General features: G+C 38.2%; 1 protein-coding gene across 1 annotated transcript; it reads left to right on the forward strand.

The window, feature by feature from the left end:
• Positions 1-1,234: 1,234 nt before the first annotated feature.
• Positions 1,235-23,787, forward strand: LOC113099381 (cingulin-like). Its single transcript, XM_026264378.1, has 21 exons — positions 1,235-1,413; positions 9,989-10,252; positions 10,665-11,322; positions 13,680-13,780; positions 13,860-13,929; positions 15,778-15,893; positions 16,039-16,171; positions 16,441-16,653; positions 16,817-16,965; positions 17,857-17,977; positions 18,066-18,278; positions 18,372-18,593; positions 18,890-19,138; positions 19,292-19,462; positions 19,554-19,715; positions 19,808-19,897; positions 20,428-20,511; positions 20,652-20,770; positions 21,227-21,335; positions 21,450-21,613; positions 21,963-23,787. The coding sequence occupies exons 2-21, from the start codon at positions 9,990-9,992 to the stop codon at positions 22,099-22,101; spliced, it is 3,546 nt and encodes a 1,181-aa protein (XP_026120163.1). The 5' UTR covers positions 1,235-1,413; position 9,989; the 3' UTR covers positions 22,102-23,787.
• Positions 23,788-25,015: the final 1,228 nt, after the last annotated feature.

Genomic DNA, 25,015 nt, shown 5'->3' on the forward strand with positions numbered 1-25,015 from the left:
ATAAATACATTATTAAATGTATTTGACATTTCCACCGTTGTTGTCTACTGAGAAAGAAAAAAAAAGATAGCCTAAATGAACACATGTTGGCCTAATAGCGGGGCATGTTGTCACATGGTCGTCAAATTGGAATCTGTAAATTGGCAAATATAACCTATTATTGTGCAAGACACTACCAGAGAGGGGCAGCAGTTTATCCCGGGTAACTGGCCTTGGTCACTAGTTAGGGCAGAAACATTTAAAGTTACTTATGCTACCTCCATCTAGTGGCTGATTAATAAAACATACATAATTCATTGATAAGACGTAAACATTAATTATTTAATTACGCATTAATTTAATTTATTAGGAGTAATACACGTGTTTATTTCTTACTTAGGCTACTGTGTAAAATTTTACACGCATTTCTAAACGCATTTCTATTGTTAAATTTTTCTTAAAAGGTAGGCCCTAACTCAAATAAGCCTTCTGGAAGTTGAAAACTGCATAGCCTGTCTCAGCTCACAGGTGACTGCTGTGAAGAACAACAGCATTTATGAACAGAGTTTATGAACTCTGTCAATCATCTCAGCTCATCGTGGAATATCTTGAAGGATTTATTGTAAAGCTGGACCTGTTTTTCCAGTTACTGAAAACGATAAAGTAAGCGAAAACGATTCGGTAAACGTAAAAATCCTGAATAAATTCTGCAAGACAATACACTAATTAACATTACCAGCTACACTCAGATTCTGCACTATTTTTAATTTTATTGTACTTTGTTGTGTTTGATTGTAATTTTCATGAAGAGCTTTCCGCTTAGTAGATTAAATTCTTATTTTAATGTATTATATTTACAAAAATAGATATGATACACCCTGTTTTGCATCTGAATACGATAGGCTAACGTTACTATCAGATTGTTTTAGCTACTACAAGACTACGTCAATATAAACAACCTTCACAACTCTATTTGCATGCACGAATTACGCAATAGAAAGTTACATGAACGTGCACGGAGAAGTTTAAGCCAACTGGGTCAAATCGAAACATTCCTTTCTTTAAATCATATCTCCAAATGTAATTTTCATGACACCACGGAAAAACCCGTTCCAGATTTAATTGTGATTGACACATAGTCTTACCAATAACCGAGAGAGAAATGTTTTCAAGCGTTCCACCCACAACGCCTCTATCAGCCAATGAGATTAGTCTCATGCACAAAGTGGGTGGGGCATATGCTATCGGTCTGAAAGGTAACAGGTTGTCTTTAGCAAATGTCTTGTTTCCCTTGGGTTTATGAGTTAGAGCTGTCACATTTAAAGAGACTTTCTTTACTTTTACACAACTAAGTTAGTTCTCATGAAGGCGACCCACAGGGAGGAACAGAGGAACATTCCGCAGAGTGAAATATAAACTTTGCCTTAACATCAGGTGAGTGAAATGTTATTTTTGTTTCGCTAAACCTGTTAGCCTATGGCTAGAAATTGATGCTAAAGTTTTTTGTCGCGCTCCAGATGCTCCAGATCATTCTCGAGCTGAGCTTTCTCCCACTGGGAGTGACACTTGTTTCGCTCGCACTCTTGGAGGTTTAGTTTGTTTTTGTCCTGTTTCATGCTGTTCTTAAATGGTCCTCTCTAAAGATGGATTAATGTCTGTCCAAAGGATTATTGTCTAGCCCGCTGGTTTTCGCTTCGCCCCGAGAGACTTGACTTTGTTTCTCACATAGCGCAGGTGCATCGCCAGGTGAACACCTGCGCTTCTTGCTGTGGAAACAAACTCAGGAGAAAAAAGCTTGACGTGGCAAACAATCCCCGCTTTAAAAGTGTTGTGATTGTTTACCTTCTCAACACAGCCCAGAAAGTCCGCTAAACATTTAAAGCCTTGTTTGAATATCCTAATTTTCATTCAGGTGAATAACGAGTCCGTGTCAAACACGCTGTGAGCGATCATGTTGCTGCGTCAGCTAGGCTGTCAAACGTGTGCTATTTAAAGGGATTATTACAAAAAAGAACAACCACCTTTAAGTGAATTAAAGCGATAATGCTGATTGTTTTATTCATACATAGCTCATTTGGTAGTTCCGTGATCATGTTATGGAGACGTCAGGACTCAGGACCTTTAGAGATCTCAAACCAGTGACTCAGTGCAGAAGAATTTTATAGGCCCCGGCTGTCATGGCACACAAACTTTGTACAATAATTCTTAATCTCAGGCATTTCAATTATTGCTTCTTGACCGGTTTGTATGTACCCCCACAGCTCCATCAAGGGTCAAGTTTAGAAATGTGTTATTATTATTATTATCTAATATATTGAATATAATTCAGTTTAATCATTGACATCATTCATGTGGCCATTATTACAGAGATTCACTTTTAAAGTTGACATGAAATGAATATTATTCACCCTATATTCTAAATCCATGTTATTTATCTTATAGACCCTTTTCACATATTTTGATGTAGATGTGGAAAAGGTTTTTTTATATTTTCCATATTTAAAAATGTTTTATATTCTGTACATTTATAACACAATACTTTGTGTTTGCATAACCTTGGCATTAAATTACACAAAGACGCTAACATAATTCAAATAATGCTTACTATTCTGCTGCTGTGTGAGTGTTTCTAATAAAATAGCTGAGTGCAAATTATAATTTTTCTCACTTTTGACCAGTGTAATCAATTTAATGTCATCACACTAAAGTAGATTTTTTCTTTTGTTACTGGAGCAAAAAAATAAATAAATATATAAATAACAATAGATTTTCCCCAAGAAATACATAATGGCACATTTATTAATATGAAATCCAATTAAGTCGTAATGAATGTTTTATAGGTTTTAAGCAAAAGCTTTCCAACTACCCCCTTGAACCTGCTAAAGTACAGTATACGCTCAGGGGTTTGGGAATCTTTGAAATTAATTAAAAGCATACTTTTCATTTGAATCATTGTTTGCACATATTTAGACGATAAAACAGAAACGCGTTGTTCTTGCATCTCCCATATCACTGACCTATGACTATTTTGTGCTGAGCCATAGGCAAACATAATGATATTACAGCTCTATCACTCTAGAGTCATTCACAGCTGAGAGTCATAACTTGCTTCAGTTTTTCCTAGCTGAAAAACTTGGAGTCATGAATACATCACATGCCGGTATAAGATAAGATTCCTTTATATCGTGTGTGGGTTTCTGAAAGTATGATTCAGAACAGTGGAGCCTGTTTTTGTCATGCCGGTGATATAGACAGAAGAAGAAATTCTTGTTTGTCTATGATTGAAACAAGAAGAGCGACTGAAGTGAGGGCAGGGGGGGGGGGTGAGAGAAAGGAAAGAAGAGACTGAGAGGGAGTTTGGCAGGAGACAAAGAATGTGAAGAGCAGTCGAGCTAATGGAGGGATGCCAGACTCTTTAAAATGGGATGAAAGCTCATGATAGGCTACCCTCTTTTAGATGCTTTCTCCCTTAATTTGTAGAGTAACTCTATATCTCACCTCTGTCAGGTAAATCACCCAGAGTAAATATCAGTTATTGGTTTATCCTTCTCATATGAATGGAAACCAGATCCAGATTTTGATTACAGAAGTGTTGCTGAAGTATGCTGAGAGGTTGGCAATGAAATCCTAATTGACTCTGGGAATGCTAAGCATGCTTGTTCTGGCAGAATTCATATTTTATATCTGATGCGATGCATGTCTGCGCAAAATTAAACATGCTCTGATGCACTGATTGTAGTCACATTGATTTGGTATGTAATGGTCAGTAAAGACAATATAAACTATACTGACTGCACGTCTCCTGAATCCTACTGCCTCATTTCCATGCTAATTCTATCAGACGTTCCACATCTGAGAGCTCGGCAGTCCCGATTCAATTTAAGATCAGAGAATTCAATTTAACGGAAGAACAAGAGGTTGCAGACTCTGAGCTGTGGACAGGTGTCCCTGAAGGGTCTGGTGTGAGGGTTTTTTATTTTTTATTTTTAGAAGTGCGGTTCATTAAGACTCGCAAAATGGACCGTTTGTTGTTGCATCCTCTCCCTGAGCAGGTGAAATGGTAAGTGAAGAATACAGTATGTGTCTGTGTGAGCAGTGAATAATGACACGTGTTGACACATTTCAATTAGTGAGCTAAATCTTGGCTGTGGATTTGTACTAGTTAGTCAGTCAAACAAGACGAAGTCTAGATTTGAGTTACATCTAACAATACTATTTTTTTTTTTTTGGATCGTGATGTAGACACACACTTTTGGTTTGGTAAGTTATTGCATTATAGGGCTCAACAATAATGGTCTGTTCACACCAAGAAAGAAAACTATTATTATATATATTTTAGCATCTGTACCAATGGATGATACAGTTCTGTTTATTATAAGCCTGCAGCGCAGTTATGTTGTTTACTGCCTTATGCTCAAGCTGTTCAAAGTCGGGTGGATTCTGATTGGCTGTCAATGCTTTTATCGTTCATCATCTGGAAGAAAAATGTTCTGAAAGTGATTACAACTATATATTGAAAGATAAAGAACAGATTTGAAACTACGCTCTGTCTCTGAATCAGCACTCAAAATGTGTTGGTGGAAAAGGTGTACCAGTGAAATTAGAGGACAAGTACTGTAGGCTACTCTACGGCCTTTTTTTTTTTTTTTTTTTACACAGAATTTGCTAATAATGGTACAGATATGGTGCATGTTATCCTGCAAATTGATGAAGGAAGTAAAGGATTGTGAGGTAAAAGTACTTTGCATATTTATGAATTTAATTTGATAATTAAAATTTAGGTTGGCTACAGCACACAAGAATGCAGCTGCTTGTTGTTTTTTTAGAAACAAGTTATGCTGTACGTTCGTTACTGTAGTAAATGTGTTTGCTGCCATTGTTTCCCTAACGTGTGGAAGCTGAACAAGACTGCTGAAAGTTTTTGCAACTGTACACAATCCATGAATGTATAATGTGACAAGCATTGTTTAGTATATGATTGGTCCTCATTTGCTAAACAACTCGCTGTGTCCTTGCACTCCATTGTTTCACTTTGTATACCTTCTGTCACTGCATTTCAGAAGTCTTTCTAACTCTGGAGTTTCATAACCCAGTGTCAATTACTGTTACATTTACTAGGATGGGATAAGATAGCATTTAGTAGGATTCAGTGCATTTAGTAATTTATTCATTCTGGGGGGAAACTGAGGCATTGCAGCAGATATAAAACACAGGGAAAATAAATAATTAAATTCATTAAAATACAAAAATACAGCGAGAGGAAAGAATTGAGAAACATTACTTTACTTCGAGGTTAAAAGTGGAATTAACTGTTAAATCTAGTGTTAAAAGCATTTAAGTATGGGCAGAAGTCATTGTGAAATCATCATAAATGAAAACGATAAAGTAGATACAATTAATGGTGCTTTTTTTTGAAGAGAGAAAAGGCAATGGGTTGATTCATATTATTTTGCCATTAAAGCACAGATACTTGTTCCCAGAGTGGTTGAAATCAAGTGTGTTTGTTCAGGTTGCAAGTAAACGCCGGCATACCGGAGGCTATTACCTATGAAGGGAACAGTGACATCTCTGATTTAGATCAGTTTATGTGAGCAGGACAGATTGAGTGTGAAAGAGAAGCCAGTGTTCTCAGCATAGCTGCCCTTGTTTTCTGCCCCACTTCACTGTAATAATGAGAAGAGGGTCCTCAACCCCCCCTCTGTCCCACTCACGGCCTTCCTCCATTCAGCCTATCAGATAATGCAGTGCTGAGAGGCTAAATGGTGCTTCTGTTTGTCTGGCCACTGACACACTGACACAGAGGAAATGGATCACCTTGGACCATGACCGATTTTTGCCAGTTTGTCTGACAAGATCACTGTTATTATAGAACAAATAATCTGACAGTCATCATGTGGATATTCAAAATTGATTGAGGAGAGTTAAGTGTTGTTTTAATTGATAAAATGATTAAAAACGGTTTTCGTTCAATTAAGATGAAATAAAATAAAAATGTAATTTAGATTAGATTAAAAATGTACATTTAAAAAATGACATGCTAAAAATAAAGCTAAATTAAAAATGAGCAAATAAAAGCACATTTAATTTCTAAAACTAAAATTAAAATAACTGAAAACATATAAATATAAATAAAGTTAAAGAAGTTAAATCAAATCACTCAAACTTACTAACATGCTGAATAATAAATGACAGATTCTGGCAAATCTCTATATGCTATAAATTGTTCAAAGAACTTAATGTAATTGCAGTGTTACTCTATAGCTCTGTCATTTTTTTTAAATGATTGTGGTGGATGTCATATGCTTTTTACATAAAAAGCAAAGTCATATAGTCTATTAAATATAACAAATAAATAACAATAATAAAATTCCTTTCTTCCAGTTAAAAGAACCAAATGCGTGTTATTTAACAATGCAATTGTTAGCTGAATATGCTTGAAAAAACTGTTTGTTTCTTTGTGTGAGTGAATCTGAGAATGTGACCTTGTCCAACAGTTCAGATGGTTATGGTCTTTGCCTCTTTAAGTAGACTGGAGCATGACTGAAAAAACTGCCTAGAATATGGCCAAGGAGTGGCCTGGCTTGCCTCAAAGGAACTTTGATTAAAGTGCCAGCATTACTGTTTGGTCCAAAATCCAATGTCTTTAAATGATGGCAAAGAATGAAAGATATACTATTAGATTTGTTGCCATATTACAACTAGCTACTGCACAGATAGTTTGGAGCATAGACCCTCAGGATAAATCCTCATCATATACAACACAATGCCCCCCTGCTATCAGTAAAGAAGCATGTCTGGATTTATTGTTCTTTTATGGCATTCAAAGTCTGTTGTCTAGGACTGAAGCTCCACCTATCTGAGTGCGAGAGCTGGAATTAGTACATAAATACTGCTGCAACTACAATAAACACAGATGATGAACGAGTCTTCGAGGGGGAAAATGATCAGTGAAGTGCTGCTTCTGCTTTCTCACTGCACCTGTATAACCCTCCACCTGTCTGTCCTTCAGCACAAGAGGCTCCAGTCTTTCTTCAGTCTGCTTTTAGTCATTGACATGGACACGTCAGCCGTCTCCGAAAGCTTTCGGGTGACAAAATACATAATAGGCCCATTCATTGTATTCACATTGCAATAGTAGTCATGAAGGCTCCTTTATACGTCACACAGTAAATATATTTCTTAACACTTTCTTAGTCATCTCAGGCTGAATAACAAAAGCTGTATTGTGAATATGAGCGAATGCCCCTGATTCTAGTTTGTCATGCGTTTAATTGCACTGGATTCTTCATCACTTGTGGAAGAGAAGCTGTACAGATCAGGCTGAATGTGTTTGTAGTTTGCAGTCTAGGCTGTGTGAGACGAGTGTGAGAGTGAAAGACAGTAAAGATGTACCAGTGTCTGGGAATGCACTTTGTCACACCCTTCATGCTTTAATCTGTTCCTTATTGAGATACTTTCATTCCATCACACCAGCCACACCTTCATTTTTCTACTCCATTACATCACGAGTAATGCAGGAGCTTCCCTGGTATTTGTTGAGATATAACTTGATAGATCTTAATAAAAAGGTGTGATGTTTAGGATATAAAGTCAATGGAACGTTTACAACATGAAAAACAAACGTGTGTATATGAGTGCGTTCAGGTTAATGAATATTGAAGGCCATTGTGTCTTCTGTGCCAGGAGTCCGAGGTAAAAGCAGCATGGAGTAGTGTGTGTAATTCAATCCTGCCTCGTTCGACTGTCTGCCTGTCTGTCTGTATTTCAGTAGAGCAAAGCAGTAGGGTTCTGCTTGTAAAAATCCCTTTCAGATTCTCCTTTAGAGAGTAACGTAGGCTGGAAACATTTGAACTCAGACTATCATTGTCTACAAGGATGTTGAAGTCAATATGAAATTGACCCCATTTGCTTTATTAATAATGCATGTTCCTAATCTTATTGTGATGGATTCATAAGTGCACATTATAACAAATAATTTTTTGTTTGTTTGTGTTTATAATCTTTTATTAATATGTAATAACTTGATCCACCTCTAAAATGGCTGTTCATTTGTAACTTCATTTTGGACAGTGACAGTGATTATACAGACAGATTATATTCAAATAATTTGATAAAAATGTTTAAAACCTATTTCGTTTTGATAAGAGACTTTTGTTTAATATATATACTCCTAAAGATGTTATTCTGACTCTGTGGTGGAGAGTTTTCTTCCAGGTAGAAAGTGATGAGAGAAAAGCGTAGAGCTAGAGAGACATCAGCAGAGATCCGAGGATCTTTGGTGAATAGAGACCAGGCCAAAGCCTGGCACAAATTTAGGGTCCTTCAAAGACTCTAGCTCAGCATCCTCATCTTCTCAGAATCTAAAAGAACTGCTCTGATCTGTTGATCAGTGATCTTTAAAGAGTGAGGGGGTAACACCCTCAGAATTTGAGTGAGCCAATGAGGAATGGTAGCTTCGGAGGGAAATTTTACGATCCTTTGTCTCTAGCATGATGTTTTGTGCATGTAGCTGGATTGGGTGTTGTTCAAGAGAAGATTCTTCAAGATTCTTATAATACTAATATGTCACAGAGTTAGCAAAATATCATGTAAACCGACAAATAGGAAACATAATTTGGAGCTCATAGATACCAAACATGTTATGGGTGAGGTTATATTAACTTTTGATCATAGCACATGCATAAAACAGTATACAAAACAGTAATGATACACACTAGTGGCGCAACGGATCACAAAATTCTGGGTTCGGATCTGATAATTTTTTCGGCTCAGCAAAAAATAAAAAATACATTTTGTGAAGGCTTACTTCACGGACTTCTATACCACAGCAAAAACTATTATCTTATCTCAACTAATAAAGTTAGCATTAAAACAAGAACAGAACACACAAATTGCAAGCATAGATGAATACAACAAAACACCATTACAAATAAAGTCAGTAGCAGTAGCATTTAGGTGCAGAAATGTATAAAGTATAAAATGGCACAATAGTGCTCACTGCACAAGTTACAGATTAATACATAAATACAGATTAAGTATAATTTTGTGTCTATGTGAAAGTGGAATCAATTCGTTGTTCACTCACAGTCTCTCTCTGTGTGTGTGTGTGTGCTTCAGCTGTGTGTGGCAGCAGGTGAGCGGACAAAAACAGCGTGCAAGTTAAAATTGCTTGAATGTGTAAACTGGCAAGACAAAACATTTGCAAATGATGAACTTTAACTCCATGATGGTAAATCTTAACAGTTAATCCGTGAATCACATGTGTGCAGAACCGTGCAGCCTGATCCACACACAATGTTCTGGGAATGTGCATGATCACTTACAGAATGTTTTTGTTATGAATTAATGAAAGAAGTCATTTCCTGTTACAGTATGTGTCTGTTTTAGAGGGAATAATGTAGGGGAAGATAATCTCTACATACTTTAAAGTCGTAAAGTTTATCTGGTCTGTGAGAGGAGTCTTGGTTACCATGATAACCAGGGGCCTGGGGGTCATTCACAGACGTCTCGGCACCTAGTTTGGTTGTTGAGTAAGGGGTGTTAGGTTATTTGTTAAATATAACAAATAATTAAGTGTCTGATAGGTCACCATGCTACAACATAAAGTGCATTTTTGGAGAAGAGGAGAGCAGTATCTGTAGAGGGGAAGTGGCTTCAGATCATATTTTGCAGTGGAGTGTAATCTGAAGGATGTCTTGTTGTTTCTGTCAGGGCCGGTATGAAGGAAAGGACATGCAGAGCTCTGACAGAAAAATAAGTACTTTTTCTTTGTACTGATTTCTTTGTACTGATGTGATTCATCTCGGAGCTAGTTGCTTTGGTTGAAGAACTTTTCATTGAAGAATTTTCTGAAACTGAGTAAGAAAAACTGTTCTGGAACCCATAAGGAGTATTTGATCTGTTCGAGTTTGAGGTCAATGGTCGGATGCTTGGAGAAAAAATATATATATATTATGACATTTTCACTTTGATATTTTCTTTGTTCTTTTTCTCTTTATCTCCCCTCTAGGATGTCTGCTCCTGTCTCAGGTAGGAAGACCCCTGTGGACCATGGCGTGCAGATTCGCTTTATAAATGACCTGCAGGACACCGGAGGGGGAGTGAGTGGGCAGCCTCGGAAAGAGGCACCCAAAAAGTTGGCGTCTCGCTATGGAGTGGCAGTGAGGGTGCAGGGCATCGGTGGGCAGCCCTATGTTGTACTGAAAGGAGAAAAAGGAGATTCATATGGAGTACAGCTGAGAACCCAACCACCTGCCTACAGCAGCCTGCCTAGGTCTGCTCCAAATAATTGTTTTGTTAAAGAAAACATTATTTTTTTGAGTTTTTGATGATCTTAAAACCACCTCAACAAATAACTGTGTTTAAATGTTGAAAAAAATCATTTGCCTGTATGTGAATATCTTTACTAAAATAATTTTTTCATGAATTTAAAGCACTTAATAAATAGTATTATTTTTAAGCAAATTCTTTAAGTACCGTAATGGGTTAATAGTGCATTAAAAAAAAAGAGGAATTAAGAAATAATTACAAATTATACTTAAAATAAGTAACTTGAATAAATATGTGTTGACCACTTGAACTGGAATTGGTTTTATAAATCTTTTGTTTTGGTATTTTTTTTTTTAAGAATGTTCAGTCTGTATAATGGATCTTTTTATTTGTCTAATTGTGTGTTTGTGTGTTAGGAGGAGAGAAAACGGAGAAATTCAGGGGCCAAATTCCTCATCTGGAGAGAACACCCCCCTGCGTCGGGCTCAGTCTCATGGCTCTCTGTTGGATCGAGAAAACGACAGCGAAGACTTCCCAGATCAACTCCGACGTCCGCTTGGAGATGGACGCTCTGGTAGCTACGGCAACCTGGATGGAGGTATTGGTATGGCAGCAGAGAGGGAGCGGACCAAAGAAAGGATGGAGAGAAATCAGTGGGGTGGATCCTACCAGACAGGGCTGAATGGCACCTTGGGAAGGGGGAGAGGTGGAGGCAGTCACTACACCTCGTCTGAATCAGTTGAAATATCTCCACACAACCAGCACACTCACAGCCAATCAGCTCTCAACTCCGTCCGCCAGACGCCTGCCCACATACTCTCCGACAGGTATGATGGGAGCTCTGCTACACAGGGAGGTAACACTGGGACCAACTCTAGGGGGCGCTATCCCATCCCATCTGCAGACAACAGACCCACCTCAACATCACAATTACCTGTTGCTTCTTTCTTACCAAACACATACTCTTCACCGCGGTCTTCCTCGCCTGCTTCTGCCTACAGCAGCCTGGGCCGTGGTACAGGTTCTGTCGCCAAGGTCACTGCTGTCTCTTCATCCGCTCCAGTTGATGGTCATGTGAGTGATGGGTGAAATAAATTGAGGCTTCTATTATTAAAAGTATGCTCTACTCTTTGTGGTTTAACAATAATTTTGAATTTAATAACAAGAACTGAACCTGAGGGGAACAAATTATTTCTCTCTTTTTTGACAGATGTTCATGCAGGTTTGTTTTCATAGAAATAATAGCTATCGCAACTTTCTCTGTTTCCAGCTAGTTCTGCATTCTCCCAAAATTTTCTCAGCTTTCGATCTGAATGAAATTTTGTTCAGATTGGAAGGGATGGTATAGACCTGAAACAGTCATATTAATTGAAAAATAATTAAGTATGTAAATGCTTGAATCCAACTGTTTTCTCAGTAGTATTTAAACAATACCTAGCTTTCATGTGTAGTGATTCGATGTGTATATTTACAAACTTTTTTGGTTTTACAAGTGTTTATTTTTGTCTTTTTAATCTTTCAAACAGGTCAGTGGAGTAAACAGATTTTTTACAAAATAGGCTATTATTAATATATGTATGTATACGTAATCAGATTACTTTTTTCCAGTAACTAGAAAAGTAACATTTACAAAAATTACTTTTTCAAATAGGTAATGCCAGTTACTTTTTTCTCTATTTATTGATTGAAAGCTCTCATGTCCCCATGTTTATAGAGATAAGATTTTAATTCATTAATTAATGAAGCATTAATTAATCTCACTCTCTCTCTCTCTCTCTCTCTCTCTCTCTCTCTCTCTCACACACACACACACATGTAACAATTAAAAGAAAATCACAGTATGACTCAAAGCTTCAATAATTAATATTTTAAATAATACAAATATCCTTCATGTATTTAATCCCATTTTATTAACCAATTTGCTGCTGAGCTTTGATGGTCCAATACAACCATACTAATAAGCAAAAATGACACAAAATACACTAACATTTGTTCTTCTTTTTTATTGTTGAAGAGCTTTGAACTTTCTTCTTCTGCATTCTACTGTACAGACGTGACTTTCCATTTCCTTTAGCCTGAGGTTTTTGGTGCGAAAGGGCTTTTACATTTGCCAAAAATATACATTTTTATAAACAAACAAACAAACAAGACAGCCCAGCCCAGATTTTAAAAAAGTAACAAAAAAGTAACATTCACTCTTACTTTCAATAAAAAAAGAACTAAGTAACATAATTACTTAGGAAGTACCGCAATATTGTAATGCATTACATTTAAAAGTAACTTTCCCCAACACTATATGTGACCCTGGACTACAAAACAAGTCATAAGGGTCAATTTTTCTGAATTGAGATTTATACATCATCTGATGTACTGTACGGTTTATTAGGAAATTACAATATTTGGCTGAGATACAACTATTTGAATATCTGGAATCTGAGGTTGCAAAATAATCTGAATATTGAGAAAATCGCCTTCTAAAGTTGTCCAAATGAAGTTCTTAGCAGTGCATATTACTAATCAAAAAATATATTTTTTATATATTTTCAGTAGGAAATTTACAAAATATCTTCATGGAACATGATCTTTACATAATATCCTAATGATTTTTGGCTTATAAGAAAATCTATAATTTTGACTCATTCAATGTGTTTCTTCCTATTGCTACAAATATACCCCAGCGACTTAAGACTTAAGTATATGTATGCGTGTAAATATGTATTTAAATGTTTCATTTTTTTTCCCTTTGTAATGTATTTTTAAGTGACACTTCTCAATTTATTCTTGTTTACTTGGGATTGCATTCTCTTCTTTGTGAAGGATACATGCCCCAAAAAAGAGACTTAACTCTTTGGAACAGCCTTTCCTTTTGGAACATTTAAACCTTTGCGTTTGCATGTGCACCTCGGATGCCTTAATATGCTGTCAGAGTTTTGGAAGAATGTAATTTGAGTAGGTTACAGTTAAGCAATTCATCAACCTGATACTCTGATACTGTAGTTCTCTCTGGCATTGAATGTCTTTTAGCTTGATTTAGCTGGTTGGTGTCAGCTGACAGAGTGCACACTTATGTTACTACTCAGATGTATCAACCGTAATCCACTCCTTAAACATTAAGGCCTGGTTTCACAGACAGGGTTTAGACTAAGCCAGGATTAGGCCATAGTTCAATTAGGAGATTTAAGTAGTTTTTATTAACATGCCTTAGAAAAAAAAAACATTACTTGTGTGCATCTTGACACAAAACAAAGGCACTGATATATTTCAAGATCAGTCAGTGCAGGTTTCTTTCAGTTAAAATAGCTCAGATTTACACTTTAGACTGGGACTAGGTTTAAGATTTATCTGTGAAACCATGGGGTAAGAAATGCTACTTAATTTTTTTTTTTGCACATATTCTGTGTGTATTGTGTTTGACTGTTATCTCCGTTCAGGTAACTCCTGATCTTTTGATGGACCAGGGTCAAAGTTCAGGGTCAGAGTTCTCAACCGAAGATCAAATACAGCAGATAATCTACGATGTTCTACGTCAGGGGTAAACCATTGTTCTAATGCGTAACAGCAATATGTACAGACTAAACATTTAGTAACATTTGTTTCTCCTAATTCTTCAGGAGTACAGAGGGAGATGCTGTCATTAAGCACAGAGTTCGAGTCATCTGTAATAAGATTCAAGGACTGAAGGTACAGTCTCTCACATTTTGAAGCATTGCTAGTTCTTCACTATGATTTTCGAATATAAAACAAATTTCAACACCTGATTATGTAACAAAACATGAAAGACTTGTGAATCAGGTGCTTTCACCACCATAACACAACCATTTTAGCTTTTCAGGTGAACTGAAGCACAGTTGGTGATAGATAAAACAGAAAAAAGACACCATGCTCTCATTGTTCTGTAGAGGCTTTAATACTAAATGAATTATATAATGAAAGGCAGGTGTACTAAAGAGACTGTTATTGTGTAATGTCCTTCTTAAAGTCCTGAACTTCAGTTGTAAGAGCCATGTGGTTTTTTTGATAGATATATTGCTTATTTGTTTACTTTACTTTTTAGTGTGCTTCGAGATGAAGAAGCAGACAGGCATTGGTAAAACTGGCATTACATTTGATGGCTTTTTAGGTGTTGGCATCTCTCGCTAAGCTATAATGAATTGGCAGCAGATCCCTCTCAGCAGCTCATTACAGCAGCTGAGTCCATTTTAGAGTGAAAGGAGGAAGGAATGTTTACCTCCACCACACAAAAGATCATTAATTATACATTCCCCCAAAAAAGAGAGAGATGCAGAGCATAGATCAATGTAATGTAATATTCAATTATAAATGCAAAAATTTAACCATCAGCTTATATTTGAACATAAACATATGATGTTGTATAAGTTTGCAATGCAAGACATAAGCGTTTCTCTAAGAGGCAAACAGTGGGCCATTTAGCTTCTGTCCTCATTATCTGACAGACAGACGCCTGATGGATGTGTCTGGGTTTTGCTGCTAGGACCCAGTTAACATCATAGGCGAGTTTCAGAGAACCTGAACTGAAGTTAATTATGTTAATTATTACTTTTCAAATTAGTGCAGCAAATTGAAAAAAAGATCTTAACACTATGCTTTTTTATGACCCAAAAGTTAAGGATCCTGAAAAATAGGTTTCCACAGAAATATTAAGCAGTTATATAAGGTTTTTGACATAGATGATGATGACTAGAAGTGATTTTATGAGAGCAAAATCAGCATATTAAAATGAATTCATGTAGGCTCATGTACTGAAGACTGTATAAATGGCTGCTGAAAACAATTTTGCCATCAGAGAAATAAATTACTTGTTAATTCTTAAAATATACAAAATATATTCAGTATTCCGTTATTTTAAAATGTAATATTATTTCACATTATTACTTTTTTTTATTTTACAAAAACTCTTCATATGTACTTCCTTGTTTAATTGAATGGCAAAGGAGTGTATTGTTTCTTTCTGTGAGCAATTATTCTACTTAGTATATTGATCTTTAGATAGGATTAAATCCTCAAGCCTATTACTATATGTCCCAGCAGGGGTAGCAAACCACTAATGACTGCTCTGTCTTCTAAATACTATCATAGAGGTGGACTTGGATTATAGTGTTTTGGGCTAATTGGAGCATAATCTGATAATGCCTTGTCATATACATTTATTCTCATACATTTACAGTCCCCATTTTGAACTATGTTTTTATTTAGTACTGTCGTAATGAAGTTATAATTTGTATTGTATTTTATTATTTATTTTATTTTATATTTTATTTTAACTGTAATAAAAAGCAAACATCAGCAAAGTAATAATTATAAGGTTATAATTGAGTACTGTCAATATAATTTACACAAACATTTCTGTTTAAAAAATAACATACTTCTGGTTCAAGCCCCCAGCATGCCCTGCATATTTGAGTTCTTCCCCACAGTGACTATCAAAAAAGACTGCAAGCAGATATGATTTCAAATATTTTTAAACTTATGATAAAAGGGGTGTGTATACCATTGCCCCTCGGATTTCAGGTGAACAGATCTGACGACTCCTTGAAGGAGGAGCTTGAGAAATGTCTGGATGAAAATGTACAGCTGCAGGAACAGCTGGGCCGGAAGAACACAGAGCTGCACCAGACACATTCAGAGTAAGACAGACACAAATATCTTTGTCATTGTTTTGTTTGCCAACATGGACATTAACACTCTGTGGTGAGAAGTAAATAAAATCTTCAACATAATATATAAAAATATATAAACTAGGTTTTTTTCTGTGCACTTTCTCTCTCTCAGGCTTACTCAGATACGAATGGACAGAGAGAATGCAGAGTCTCATGTTAGAGAGCTGGAGGATCAGCTGGCAGGACTACAGGAGGAGCTGAGGAGAGAGACAGACAACAAAGCTCAGGCTGACACTATGCACATGGTGAGCATACACAAACTAGACTGAGACTAAAATGGTCAAAAATGCAACCAAAAATAATTTGTAATGACAAATCAACACCGTATTGCTGTTGGTGACCGGTTAAGGTGTCTATTTTTTAAAAACCTGTGAAAACAATTAAACTTTCATTTACACATACTGTACTGTATATATTTGGCTGCTGACAAAAATTGCAAAGCACTAGTAATAAAATTATATTGCTTTGCTGCTGTTGAGTCCATTAAAAAGAATTATGATTTGTTTGTGTACAGGAGTTGATGGCAGTGAGAGGTGAGTTGGCCGAAGCTGCAGCTCTGTGTCAGAAGCAGGAGGACATTCTGAGGCAGAGAGAGAGGGAGCTGACTGCTCTAAAAGGGGCACTGAAAGATGAGGTCTCCACACATGACAAGGAGATAGAGGCTCTCAGAGAGCAGTACAGCCATGACATGGAGCGACTACGAACAAGCATGGAGCATGTTTCACAGGTAAACACCCAGCATTAAGGGGGGTTGCACAGGAAATTAAATGGGACCTAAGACAGAACCCTGTTGAACACCTGTTATTATGCAATTTAGAGAGAAGTTATCAAACTCAAAGCAATTTGCATAGGAATAATGTTGCCCATGTGCATTCTCTCTTGTGCCTTAGTCTCAGGCAACCATTGAAGCAGAGCGTCACCGTGTGAACTCTACGGTGAGGTCTCTTCAGCTGCAATTGGAGGACAGCAGAGATGAGGGAAACCACTGGAGAGAGCAGTTTCAGTCCAACAGAGAAGAGTTACGAAACACCAAACAAGAGTGAGTTACACTTGCACTTGTTAATTTAGGTATACTGTTTAATTAGTTTTGCAATACGCTTAGTTCTGTCTTTTTTGTTAATGTGTATATGTCTTTCCATTTTCATTGTATGCATTTTGTTGGGGCAGTGGACAACGGTTTCAACCCAAATCAGAGTGAGAAGTGCTCTCAGATTAGCTGCGAGAAATTGTAGATTTATCTGTAGATGTGTGATTGAACCTATTAGTATTTGTAAAGATCCCACTACCGTAATCTTAAACAAATGATTTGATGATTTAATAAATTATTGAATGCTTTATGTGTGCTTTCTGTGTTTTTTTTTGTTTTGTGGACTAAATCACAATTTCAAATCATACAATCCAGAGTATCGTAATAAATTCTGTATGACAATTCTAAATAATTATTTGTTTACTAGTTCATCATCACAAATAATCTGCATAATTAGGAAATAAATTCGTGCTGTTTCTTTATTTATTTTTATTTATTCATTTATTCAGTAAAGATGCTGCTCATCTACAAACTTAAATATGCTGAAACTAAATTTTCCATCTCTAAATGGCTCTTAACAGCTATTAGACTGAGTCCAATGAAAAAAAAAAAATGTGCATAAGCAACATTTCTTCCACATTATGGATCTTGGATCTTGACACCATATCAATAGTTTGTCCTCCCAATTTAACATCATCAGCAAATATTAGGAGCTCAATCGTATTATAAGAATTTCTCATTTAGGGCATTTTAATAGCTGCTATGCACAGTAGAATGTGTACTTATTTGTTATTAATCACTTACAGTTTAGCTTTTTTGTTTGCATACAGTTTAGCTTTTTTGTTTGCATATGGAGTTTGTCTGTGTTTGTACTATGTGTGCTTGTATGTCTGTATGTGTTAGATTACTCCAGGCTCGTTTGGAGAAAGAGGAGTTTGAGGAGGAGCTGAAAGATCTGCAGGAGAAAGTCAACACAATGAAACAGCAGATACCAGATCCCAAACAGTCCCAGACAGTCAGCCAGGTAGATATACACTGTTTTTCTTTTGAATGTTAAATATAATAAAATGTTTTCAAACTGCAAATTAAAATATTAGTTTGTATATTCATAGGAACTTGAGCGTTGTCGTGCTGACCTAAAGAAGACCCTAACAGATATGGATAAATTAAAAACAGATCTTGACAAGAAGACAATGGAAATTGTGTTATTAAAGAAGAGCAAACAGGAGCTTGAAGCGGAGCAGAAATATGAGATTGACAGATTGAAGGACCAGTCACGCAGAGATAAAGAAGAGTTAACGAAAGCTCATGAGAGGGCCAAACAGGTACAGTACAGTATAGTTACAATTATTATGGTATAAAAGCAGGAACCCTCCATTTGAGTTTGAGAACTGAAATTTTTTATTAACCTCCGGCAGCTAGCTGAACCCTCATTGGTGGAGGCCCTGCGCAAGGAGTTGAGTGACATGCAAGAGGAGACGGACCGAATGCGCAGTCAGCTACTTTCAACTGAAGAAGATCTGCAGACAGAGAGAAACAAACTCAGCTCTGCTCAAACCCAAGCAAACCATCTGGCACATGAGCACAAGGAACTCGAGGAAACCAACATGCGTATGAAGGAGAGAATCACACGCCTTGAGGTTAGGATGCAGATTAACATAGTTATGTAACTGCGCACCTTATTTTCCCTCTCATTCAACTACAAAAAATAGTGTGTGTAAGTGCATTGGTTTAAGAGTGCTTTTTGTGATGTTATGGTCTAGAGATTCAGGGGAACTAGAAAGTGACTTATTGCAATGTTATAAGTGAGCTTAATGGTTGTTTTCATGATCCTTTTTGTAATTTTGAGATCACTAGCTGATGTCATGCATTCAAAAACAGACAGTTATCTGTTCCTTCTCTCTTGTCCTCTGACGCGTTGTCTGTGTGTCTGTAGTCTCAGCTTCAGGAGCGCACGTCTCAGAGTATTGAGGCTGAACAGGAGCAGCAGGAGGAGACCAAGAAACTGAGGCAGCAGCTAGAGGAGTCCAGGCGTGAGAACTCCAGACTGGGTCTAGAGCGGGACGAGCTGACCCGTAATCTGGAAGAGAAGGAGAAGGACAGAGACTCTGTCCACAAGGAGAACACACAGCTCGAGGATCAGAAGAGGCAGCTGGAGAGAGCATTAGACAAACTTAATAAAGAGGTATACAGAGGAATACAGTATGTGCTCGTTGACACAAATTTGAACCTGGCAATGCATCATCTTCTTAGTTTTTCTTTTACTTTCTGCCTGTTCTCATTTCTCTCTTGCTCCCCCCCCCCCCCCGCCCCTTTTTTGTCTGTTTCTCTATGTCAGATGGAGCGCCTGTCTGCAGCGTCCCGTGAGGAGGTGCGGCTCCTGCAGGCTCAGCTGGACGAGCAGAGAGAGAAGTGGAGGAAAGAGCAGCAGGACTCACATAAAAACACTAAAGAGAAGCTCAGTGAGCTGGAGAGAGCTCAGAGCACCATCCATTCTCTACAGGAAGAGGTGCAACACTGGCCTGATAAAAACCTTCCTACTTTTGAATTTGTCCAAGCATATCAACAGTTTGTTGTCATACAATTCTATTTGTTTTTAGTTGGCCCGTCAAAAGAAGGAGCTGTTCTCAAGTTATGAGGATCGAGACAATGCTTTATTAGATAAAGAGCTGCTCACTAACCGCCTCAAACATCTGGAGAGTGAGATTGAGACACAGCGCACTACACAAAACGATCGCTCGCGAGAGATCCGCAGCTTGGAGGTGTGTTTCACCTTCACATCTGGTGTCTTAGTGAAAAGGTGTCATGTGATAACAGTCTGTCTTCACTCCGTTATATCTGTCTCCACCTGCAGGACAAAATCAAGCATCTGCAGCTCGAGTTAGACGAGGAAAAGAACAATGCAGAAATGCTGACAGAAAGAATCACCAGGAGCAGAGATCAGGTATGCTGCCATTCAGATGTTTTAATCGTTAATTAAATGAGTAATTTATTCCTGATGGCAAAGCTGAATTTTCAGCAGTCAGTACCACAGTATTCAGCGCCACTCGATCCTTCAATAATTATTCCTCTACGTTGTTTTAATGCTCAAGAAACATTTCTTATTAATATTATCATTGTTGAGAGTAGCCGTGCTGCTTAGTTTTTTTGTTTGGTTGTTTTATTTGGAAAATGTTTTTTGATGATTAGATGATTAGAATGGCATTTATTTAAAATCTTGTAAAAATTGTCTTTACTGTCACTTTTGATCATTTTGATGCATTCTTGGTGAATAAATATAAAACTGTGTAGATGAAACTGTAAATGATCACTGTAGAGTAGGGAACACTATTCACTATTATCAAGTTGCTTATTAGCATGCATATTACAGTTACTTTCATTATTCTTGTGCTTGTACAACTCTTAAGACATTCAGGTCTGTGATCTGCTAAATGCTTTAATCAAAATGCGGTGGCAATTCTACTCTGTTTGTAGATTGAACAGCTGCGTGCAGAGCTCATGCAAGAACGATCCACCAAACAAGACCTGGAACTGGACAAGAACGCTCTGGAGAGACAGGTACGCCACATGATCATTGAACAGTACGACAGATAAATGGTCATACTGTATGCTGCATTATCTTTGCCCGAGTTTCTGTGATAACAAGAATGCTAAAAGTGTTTCTCCACCAGGTTTCATCTAATCTGCATCTCTTTCAGATAAAGGATTATAAATCTCGTGTAGCTGAGATGGAGGACCAGTCACGTTCCTCGACTGGTGTGTCTCAGCTGGAGAACAAAATCCAGGACCTCGAGGAACGATTGCGTGCAGAAGAGAGGTAAAAAAAAAACGATGAACTTCGGTTCTAAAACCACTAGCAGGAAGTGGCAGAAACAATTACATTAACCACAAAGCACTACAGAATGCTTGAGAAAAGCACTCTTAATTAATTGAAAGCACTGACAATGCAGTCCATGAAGAGGTTCACAAAATGACCACTTCTACTTTAAAACTACTACTAATTTCAGATGTAATCTTTTTTTTAAATTAAACAACAATGGGGGAATTGTCAGCAAGTATATTTGCTTAATTAGATTTTTATTTGCTCTGCCAATATTTTTACTGCCCTCACCAAAGTAAATAATTTAATTGAATGAAAAAAAATTAAATAAAAGAAACATGACAAAAACTAAATTTCATATCTTTAAACAGCGCCTGAACAATAAGAAAACTTTCAGTACACTTCAAGTTTAGGACATCTTAGGTTTAATCACAAAGTTATGTGTTTTTGCAGAGAGAAGAGCTCTGTGGTGTCCTCTCAGCGACGGTTGGAGAGGAAACTAAAGGAGCTGAACATCACCCTGGATGAGGAGAGACAGCAGCACACAGAACAGAGAGACCAGGTGAAGATTACACACGTTACATGTGCACATATAGAGCAATGTGTGTGTGTGATGATCGGTGTATGTGAGAGACCCGTGGAGTGTTTCTGTGTTTAATGCTGTGTGGTTCTTCAGCTGACTCTGCGTGTGAAGGCTCTGAAGAGGCAGGTGGATGAAGGAGAGGCAGAAGCAGAGCGGCTGGAGGGATTGAGGAGGAAGGCCATCAGAGAAATGGAGGAGATGCAGGAACAGAAGGAGGCGCTGCAGTCCAAAGTCACGGCACTAGAGAATGAACTCAAGTATGTGTGTGTGACAGAGAGAGAAGATAATGGTTCAGTGTGAAGCAGCCACAAAACAAAACAAACCAAAACAACAGAAGCTGAGTGAGGAAATAACTTGTGACATGTCAATCATCCAGTACATTCTTGTAGGTTCTGAAGATTATATAAATCAAGGCTAAAATCGAATGAATACACAACATAAATGTGTGCTCCCACACTCACGCCCTTCTTTCCCAGGGAACCATTACCTACAACAGGCGTTTTCAATCCCAAATGAGATTTACACAAGAATTTTTTCAAAAAAGTGCAATTGTATTATTTTTTCTTAGACACTACTGTTAAATAGTATTGTTTTCTTTTTCATCAGGAGGAAGATCCAGCAGGCTCGACAGTCAGCTCTGGAGTCTTCAGTGCTCAGCTCTGATGATGATGATGAAGGATTGTATGATCATTCCAGCATAACCTCCATCCTCACCGAGAGCAACCTACAGACCAGTTCCTGCTGAAGACTGAGAGATGAATCTGGAATTCCTCTTTATTGATGCTTCATTCCTGGACACACAATAGATTCAGTCCTGCTCTAAAACTGATAATAGAAACTCCAGTCTTCTGGTTTCCACTTTTGACCTTATGCCACATCACAATATTTATAAATCAGAATGTACAATCTGAGGTTATCATCTATAAAACAGGATGACATTTTCACACGTATTTTCACTTGTCAGCGAGTCAACAGATTTCAGACATCGCTTTATTTATCAGTTCCACCTTAGAGATTCTTTTAATGAGAAAAGCCTTAATGATGCCTTTTTAAAAAAGATCAGTTGAAGTTGAAGTTATTTAGAAACTGAATTTCGCCTCAGTTCAACTTCGCAAAGACAATTTTGGTTTATTTTAAGTAATTAGGGATTAATAGAAGAAATAAGAACTTTTGTAAAAAAAAAAAAAAAATGAATTAACAACAAGGGAGAGAAGTATTTCATTTTGTTTTAAGGGCCTTGTGACCGATTATGAGCACCAATGATTTCTTTATGTGTGTGTTAATAGAGGCTGATGGGAGATGAAGGATATCAGGGTATTAAAAGAACACAGCAGTGAACATTTTTCCAAAAATCCAATTAGCAGAGAGTAGTCATGTGAATGGGGGGAAATGAATAAAAATAATGTCACTATAATGTAGTATAGTAACACAGAGAGATATGCAGAAAATAGTCCAAAACATGCTTCTAAACTGAGAAAGAGGGAAATCAAGGTTTAGTAACAAGAAAGGTATTATTTTACATTCTCTGCTTAAGACTTCAACTCTTCATAAAAACACTTATTTCTTTGTTTACCGAGTGGAAAAAAGACAGATAATTTCCAGGTACAAGTGAATCAGCATTACAAAGATGCATTAGTGATGCTAAAATATGCAAAAATTTATAAAACAATCACAATACATGCATTTACATTTCAGCTATATTTCCTTCAGTTTCCATATAAATGCTGAATTACTGAATGAGGTCCACGTTCAGTGCTGACTTGCCTGTAGCAAATGTAATTTAGCATTATAAAATGGCAGAGCTTTTTCTAAATCAACTGCACTGTGAAATTCGGTCTTTTCTGTTATGCAGCTTTTGTAATTTTAAGTGAAATCACTAATCAACTAGTGTTTCTGTTTCAACCAAACATGTTCATTTACCGAAAGACTTAAAAACTAATCAGTGTTTGTTCATTCCTGACAGTAAAACAATGAAAATTATTAATTTGGTTTATTTTGTGTTTACCAGCACATGATCTTCTGTATAACACTGAAGCAAATGTTATATAAAGTAACAGAAATAACGTCTTGGTTACGTATGTAACCCTCGTTCCCTGAAGGAGGGAACAGAGACGGTACGAATGGGATTTCCGAGATCCGAGAACCCAATCACCTTCGAGTGGTACAAAACGAGCCAATGGTACACAAAGTACCTTGGTCTGCGGGATTTGCATCACAAGCTCCGCACCGCAGAGCAGGTATTTAAGGAGCAACTTGAGCAACTCGCATTCAAGTCTTCACTGAGGAGCCGAGCCAGTGACCTGGCCGTTCAGGGAACAGCAATGTGGCAAGGGGACGTAACGTCTCCATTCCCTCCTTCAGGGAACGAGGGTTACATACGTAACCAAGACGTTCCCTTTCAGTCAGTCACATTCGACGTTACGAATGGTGTCCCTTACAAAACACCACATGGCTGTCTTCCAGCGACCCGTGTGAGTGATAGCACCCTGTCGTGAGGCCAGCACGAGTGAGGGCCCATAACTTACACAGAATACACTGGGTAGCATATTCCAGCTGGACGTATGCTAGCAGGCTGCCTGCCCGTGGGAGGACTTACAGAAGGCAGGTATCCACCAAGGTGGTGATACATAAGAACTCTGAGGTACCTAGCCCGCAGGGTGGAAGTTTCAATGACAGAGCTGGCAAGGGGCTTGCCAAGGGAAAGACACATGCTGCGGAGAGACTTAGTGTGGACATATACACGTGGGATTGCCCAGAAAGGGGAATCACAACACATGGAGGCACCTAGGCCCACACAGGGCTGACCAAGGGGCATGTACACAAGTGTTGGACATTAACAGTGCTGGAGGAACCCAGGGTTCTGACTGAGGAACTCACCTGAGGGGAATAGCGAACACATCCAGTCCGTGGAGTGGAATGGCGCAGCAAGCAGATTGACACCGAGCAGGTCCTTACTGGCCCGAAGGGGCGAGTACCCGGAAGGACACAGGCTCTACACGGAGATTATAAAATCTCACGAATGTGTTAGGTGTCGCCCAGCCCGCAGCTCTACAGATGTCTGTTAGCGAGGTGCCATGCGCCAGCGCCCAAGAGGAAGCTACACTCCTAGTTGAGTGAGCTCTCACCCCTAGGGGGCATGGCAGGTCTTGAGCCTGATAAGCCAGGACAATAGCATCCACTATCCAGTGGGATAGCCTTTGCTTGGAGACAGGCTTTCCTTTCTGCTGGCCTCCGTAACAGACAAAGAGCTGGTCTGAGGTCCTAAGGCACTGAATTCTGTCCACGCAGGTGCGGATCGCACATCCTGGACAGAGCAGCGGCAGGGCTGGGTTCGCCTCCTGCAGGGGCAGCGCTTGGGACCACCACGCCAAGCGGAGGCACTTTGTGGACACCATTGCATCTCAAACAGAATGCTCCACCGGGGGAATCCCAGAATACCCCTTGGCCGCCCCACCATCGAGGGCAGTGAATGCGGAGGAAGTACCAGAACGGTTTTGGGCAGTTAAAGGTGCCTTCCATGAACTGGTTACCTCTTGGTGCACTTCCATGAAGAAAGGAACCAGAGGGGGTTGCTGGCGTTCCGCATGAGCAGCCCCTAGGAATCAATCATCCAGCCTCGAGCGCTCGGGACAGGGTGGAGGATTCCACTCAAGCCCAGT

Source organism: Carassius auratus, unplaced genomic scaffold (genome assembly GCF_003368295.1).
Source record: "Carassius auratus strain Wakin unplaced genomic scaffold, ASM336829v1 scaf_tig00216934, whole genome shotgun sequence".
Lineage (NCBI taxonomy): Eukaryota > Metazoa > Chordata > Actinopteri > Cypriniformes > Cyprinidae > Carassius > Carassius auratus.